General features: G+C 30.6%; 1 protein-coding gene across 2 annotated transcripts; it reads right to left on the reverse strand.

The window, feature by feature from the left end:
* Positions 1-214: 214 nt before the first annotated feature.
* LOC149879127 (uncharacterized) lies at positions 215-3,618 on the reverse strand. Of its 2 annotated transcripts, none has more exons than XM_090071681.1 (8): positions 3,541-3,618; positions 2,935-3,002; positions 2,523-2,773; positions 2,054-2,198; positions 1,783-1,938; positions 982-1,206; positions 695-804; positions 215-616 (listed from the first exon to the last, which is right to left on the reverse strand). In XM_090071681.1, exons 1-8 carry the CDS (start codon positions 3,545-3,547, stop codon positions 403-405), a joined length of 1,176 nt encoding a protein of 391 aa, XP_089927807.1. In that variant the 5' UTR covers positions 3,548-3,618; the 3' UTR covers positions 215-402. The 2 variants fall into 2 exon arrangements, with proteins under 2 accessions (XP_089927807.1, XP_089927806.1); XM_090071680.1 differs by having other exon boundaries at positions 3,367-3,578.
* Between the last annotated feature and the right edge of the window lie 3,068 nt (positions 3,619-6,686).

The raw sequence follows: 6,686 nt of genomic DNA on the forward strand, positions 1-6,686 counted from the left end.
ATTTAGTTTAAAAAAATTTTTTTGAATAAAACTTTAAACAAAGAACGTCATAAAACTGGAAACAAGCAAAAGAATAATTGCATATAGAAATCTCTTTGCATCTTAAGAGGATTTTTATTTATTCCCACTATCATGACCTGGGTATTTTTATTATGAGAAGTTGGCCTTCGTATGTTTACTTAAAACTTGTCATATTTGAAAAACAACAATATTCTGGCATACTGCTGACACTTTATCCCATAATTCATAGCTCCATAGTCAGCATTTACAACTTGTAGAATTTCTAAACCTTAGTTTACACATTTTTTCATCTCTTATACAAATATAAAATGATATAATTGTTTAACATCTTATTTATGCTCATCATGATACTGCAAACTCACAAAGTTACATTTGACTGTTTCATAAAAACGAACTTAACTGTACTGATGTGAGCGAGTTTTCACGGCTACATTTGATTGAGTTGCATTTTGAAGTTCCCAAACAATCTTCGTCGTTTTTATTGCATATGACTTGCCATGAACTATCAGGCTTTCGCTTATTGTATAAGCATTTCTTTTTGCTAACATCGATTTGTATATTTTCATACCAGGAATCGTTTTTTATTAGCCCGGTTCTAAAAAATAAAAATCTACCTGGTTTATCATTTTTTAGAGTTTTAATGAAACACGGTAGTAAAAGTAAATTCTCTTACTTATTGAATCTCAGCTTAAGAATCTTCCCAAACGCAGAAGGGTTTTTATACTTTTTCGTCATTTTGTACCAAATTTCTTTACTAGATGTGTTTTGACGAACATTATATTCCTGAAACAAAAATGAATTGTAAATTGGGCAAATACTAAAACAAAGTTAAGTTAATTAGAACCTTACGAAGAATCTACTCCAAATTACCCAAAATATCCAAATTACTGTTTTGCATCGACCAAAAAAATACTCAAAATTTAATAAAGGCTTTTTGATTAGTTATAACTATTTACTCACAAACACAGGCGTCAAATGCATCGGAAAAAGAAAGTTGCCAAGACCTTGAACAATCAGAGTGCCGCGGTAATAAAAGTGCCCACTTGTTACATGCTGGTGAGTTCCGACAACGACATCAAAATGAGGAGTTAAGCTTTCAGCAGCTTTTTTGAAGAGTGAGAAGTATTTGGGTAAAACATTGTATTCTTGGTCCCAATGCAGAAATGCTAACACAATGTCCACACTCTAAAAATAGTTTAAAACGTAAAAACAAAAAATGTATGTATGTATAAATAAAGCAACAACACATGAATCGAATTTAAAGTATCAATGAAGTCTTCAAAAAAAGGTTTAACAGTATATAATTTGGATTTGAAGAATTTTTAAAAAATAATATAAAAAGATGTTAAAATTTTAACATGAAGTATTTTTAACATACATCCCTAAGTAAATCGAATTTCAATAGAAATTTGTTGCTTCAGGTCAGTTAGGCCACTCCAAATCTGATTTTATTCTGATTATTAATTTGATTGTCAAGCTGTTTTGCTCTTGCTTGAAAAAAAGAATAACTGAGGCCATTTATGAAAAGCAACATAGGATACAGATTCTTTGATCAACTTTAGCATCAGTATATCAAAATATTTTTTGAACTTTTGAATTATCAAGTGCTGTGTAACGTGTAATGTGTAGCAAGTAACGAAGTCAATTATACATATGAATTAGATTACAATAAATTTAATAAAAATATAATGCATATGATAAAACAAACCCTACTTACTTAGTAGTTATGGAAACAACTATATTATATAATTCAACATTTACCTTTCTTAGTTCAATAGCCTCTTCTTTAGCCATACTATAGTTTAGAAGTGCTACCCCAAGATCACTCATATTTCTAACTTTAAAACAACCTTCTCCATTCGCACAATAAGATAAAAGACCAACCGAAACATTGTTTGCATACAAAATGACCGGTTTCTAAAATAAACCGAAGCTTGGCTTTAATTTCATATGACACGCGTACGAATCCGCCAAACAATAATACGTTTTTACCCAAAGCAATCACTAAGTTTTATTAACAAAATATTTTTACTTGTTTCGCCGTTTTGTTACTATTTAGTGTAACACCGCTGTAAAATATGTTGGCCTTCTCGATTGCTTCAATGGTCTGGTTCATGTCCTCTTCGAAATCCATAAAATGGTTGTTTGCTAAACTGACTGCGCTGACATTTAAATATCTAAAAAGATATTATAATAGCAAAAAATACAAATATTTACCAAATAAACACAAACAAAAAATGCGAGTAAGTAATATAAATAAGTAATACAAATAAATAACACAAATAAATAACACAAATAAATAACACAAATGACTATTATTTAAATAAATAAAAAATTGTCTAGACACTTAAAAGCCTTTTATCAAAATTTACAGAATAACAACTTTGAAGATTAATCTTTAATGATCTCTTTAAAACATAAAACATTATGATCACACAGAATGACACAGAACAAACTTTAATGATTGAGTTTTCATGGTCACACTTTAAAAAAAGACTCACTTTAAAGCTTGGATAGAATCAGGCTCTGCTAGAAGATGAACTGGCTTTTTTTTCAGCAGTGGTTTTGGAACATTTTTAAGATTTCCGACGGGGCTTTCGAAATTTGCAATAATATGGTCAACATCCTGAAATTCAGTTTTAATCTTCTCGAAAGATCCGTTGTAAGTACACTGTCCATTTTTCACAGTATTGTAAACAATACCAGCAAAACTTATGTCTCCAACAAACGCAATCGTCGCAATACCGGAGCACTACGTGTAATGAAATAAAATTTAAATCATCAGATATGTTGTATCTATTCAAAAATATATATATATATATATATATATATATATATATATATATATATATATATATATATATATATATATATATATATATATATATATATATATATATTCTTAGCAGTTACCTTAATTGACTCCATTATTACCAATAATAACATTCCTGATGCTGCTCTTCTCGTTTGGAGAAAAACATCTTTCAATGAAAAAAAATCAATTTCGAAGTGAAAGAATGATGATGTTAGAGATGATTACATTAAAACATCAGATTAAAACATAACATTGAACATCAAAAAGTACAAAGTTTTAAAAAACTTTTAAAGTGATCCATGTTTGTTTTGTTACGTAATGGGAACCAAAATTCCTTTTTAGCTGAATTTCAAGTTTTTTTTTTGTTTTTTTTTTGTTAGCTTGAATAATATGTAATATATGAAAATTTATAATATTTACTAGGTATTCCGAAACTCATTAAACAACGAATAATAGCGAACAAAAATTAAATCACGATTCAGCAAAAGAAAGATTCAGTATGGGACTATTACAAAAGAAAGAAAAGCAACCTTCTTCATCAACCATCAACTTTATTTGTAAGAAGCTATCAATTTCGTTTACCGTAAATTTAGTTTACCGTAAAAACCAAAAAAGGTTTAGGTTGATCCTAACCAAAAAACATTTTGTTAATGAACATAATTTTTTGATGGCTTTTTTATTTCTCGATATCTTCGTTAACTTACTGCTCATTTCTTTAGCATTCGATCGAAAAACTTTAGAGTCGTGCTGCCAGCCTTTTACTGCTGCTGTTTTTTAAAAATGAATTTCAATGTGCGCAAGTTATATCTAAACCTGCTCAAATTTGAGTCGTCTCATTGCAAACCCAGCAGTGCCAAGTGTTTAAATTAGTTTTACTATCATTATTTTTTAAAATATGAAGATTTTCTAATATAAATTTAGTAAAATGAAGATTAAATTTATTTCGTTTAGATCAATTGAACTGAAATAAAATTCAGAAAAATGATTTTCTATGAATTTGAACTAAACTCGCGACAAACTTTAAACTTCATCAATACTAATAACATTTTTAAAACTGTTTTTTTTTAAATTTGAATCACTTTTTTCATTGAGGTTTTAATAAGATTTTGTTTATAACTTTTTTGCTCCATTTGAGAATAAAAGCAGGTTTGTTTAATTGGTTGCCAAATCCAGCATTTCGTTTAAGGTTATTCCGATTTCCTGCGATTGTTTCTATGCGATGTTTCTTGTGATGTTTGTTTCCTGCGATGTCTCTTGTGATGGCGCATTATGTTTTAGCAATCATATTCCGATTTTTTAAACCGATTTTAACCGATGAGTCATATTTTCTAAAACAGGTTTTACCGGTTATCTTTTTGCAAAGCTCAAACTGCTTAGAGCGTATCTTAATGCAGGTCCTTTCTTTGTCACTATGCTACACTCAAAGTATTTGCCTCGAGAATTCCTCTTATAATTAAGAGCATCTCATAGCAGCACTCAAATAAAGTTGCTTTGCGTTCCAAGTGACCGTTTGCCTTTATAGTGTGTTTTCGTAATAGAAATATCTTGCAGAAACCTTTTACCGTGCTCATCACTGACACTACACAAAATTGCAGGGAAAATTCCATATATAATACCTCAGAAAATGGACTTGAAGGGACATGCTGCATACAAGAACATTGTACAACAGCAGTAATTCTCGAACAGTATCCATGTTGTTCGGAGAACAGCTGCCAAGAAAATCTGTGCAAATTGAACGGAATGGTTTCTATGGTTGTCCAATGTTTGTTGGATGTTTTCATAATTCAATTGCTGTCTTATGTCAGATCCCAAAAAATCTCTCTTTCATTTTTCCCAAGCTCAATGCAGGAAATTTCTGAATCAAGTTTTGAAAACAGCACTTTCCACCCTTGATATTTTCTTCTCTCGATTTTTTTTGGTCTTTGTACAGTTTAATCGATGATTTCAAGTATTCAGTGTACTATCAAATAGATCTCTTGGGTGTATTTTATCGTTTCGAACATATTGAAAATAATTCTCAAAAAACTTAAAAAAAAAAAAAAAAGAAGAAGACGGTGGAGATTTTTAGATGCTGTAAGTAAATTTAGAAATTTAAATGGCGCTAGTTTACTTTTGCACACCCCAATTTTTATTGCAGACTATAAAAGATCGTCGTCCAAAAATAAGAAAGCGTATAGGAAACAATACATTTAGAAAAACTTAATGTACTCTAAAGCCAATCTGAAAAAATTAAAAGTACGCGAGAACGTAAATATTCGCCATTTTTTCATCGGGATGACGAATTTAAAAAGCGAAAGTAATTATTTAGACATAAAACTCTGGTCTTCGCTGCTGTTAAAAATTTTGATTTTCAACGCTCCATTTGAATGCTAATCGTAGCAGAAATTAAGAGTCTGCGTTTGCTACTTTTTTTTGCTTCGAACGATCCTGATCATATTTTTTATTTCAGAAATTTCATTCCAAACGATCGCGAACGGACACTATTGATGTCAAAATATTTTTCGAACGATTCCGATCGCGAACGAGCTTTAACAAATTTTTAAAAAATTTCGAACTTTAACGAGCAGTCACGATTAAAATTTTATTTAACTAAAATAAATAATGTTTCAAATGAGATTTATTTATTTTCAGTCAAATTATTACTCATAAATTTACATTAGAAAGCTTGGTATCATGAAGAAGATTTAATTCAGTAGAAAGTTTTAAATTTCTCATAAGAATTTACTTGAATGGTAACAACGTGAAGTGTTTATGAACTTCAACAAAGATTGGCGTACAGCCGAGCCAGTTAGGCCAATTAGGCCAGTTGGGCTAGTTGGGCCAGTTGGTCTTAACTGAGTTCCAGAACCACCTGGACAAGGATTAGTTGCTGGATCTGTTGCTGGCGGTTGAATTGCAGTTGCATCTAAACAACATTAGAATCGTCTTCAAACTTCATAAAAAAAAGCTCCACAACAACGAATTTCTAGCTCCCCAGCTAGCCTATACAGACGGGTCCCGTACTGTATTGAACCGGGGATCTGGTATGGTTTTTATCCGGGTTATGGTACCGGGAGTCAGACGGGTCCCGTACGGTATTGAACCGGGGATCTGGTATGGTTTTTATCCGGGTTATGGCACCGGGAGTCAGACGGTAACCGTACGGTTTTCCCGGGCGTTAACACCACATATCGACTGTTTTAGAATTTACCTCAGGGATGAAGTTTGAAATTGCCATTTTGTTGTGTGAAAGTTTTTGCGATATTTTGTTAATATTATATTTCTTTTACGCTTTAATGTTGTTTCTTTTTCAAATATTGGTATATATTTTTTTGCATATATTTTCCAAATATTTCCTTAAAGTTATCCGTTTTCAAATTACGATTGTCGGATAAGAACAATTTTTTTACTGTTTGATTATAGTAAAATATATTTGAGGATAATTTTTTTACTAACAGTATTTTAGGTATTTCAAGTTCATTATGTTTTCGTTATGTTTACAATAACTATTTATAGATAATTCTATGTTGATTTTTGCAAATTGATTGAAACATTAAGTTGAAAACACTGGTTTTTAGTTGTCTGAGATACTGTAATTAAACTACGCGCGAAAGCAGTTACAAAGAGTGGACATTGCGCAGTTTCCTTAAAATCTTATAAACAAACTTTGAGCGGTATTTTTATGGACATATTTGAGTTGATTTGTAAAGTGTAAATTGAAGGCGAATTTTTTGTGGATGGGAGTTTTTTATTAGAAGAGAAAATGTAGAGTTGAAACGTTGCGTTCGCCGCGAGAAAGCAACATATACATTGTTAATAATTTTTATCGCATATAATTTATAAAATCTATCTTCATTTAATTTATAATAAT

This window comes from Hydra viridissima, unplaced genomic scaffold (genome assembly GCF_058129835.1).
Source record: "Hydra viridissima isolate aposymbiotic clone 2 unplaced genomic scaffold, HvirCarnegie_v1 scaffold_14, whole genome shotgun sequence".
Taxonomy (NCBI): domain Eukaryota; kingdom Metazoa; phylum Cnidaria; class Hydrozoa; order Anthoathecata; family Hydridae; genus Hydra; species Hydra viridissima.

Coding starts and splice junctions, on each gene's coding strand:
- LOC149879127 (XM_090071680.1), bottom strand. Junction 1,939..2,053: donor GTAACAAAACGGCGAAACAA/GTAAAAATATTT, acceptor GGTTTATTTTAG/AAACCGGTCATTTTGTATGC. Junction 805..981: donor TGCATTTGACGCCTGTGTTT/GTGAGTAAATAG, acceptor TTTTTGTTTCAG/GAATATAATGTTCGTCAAAA.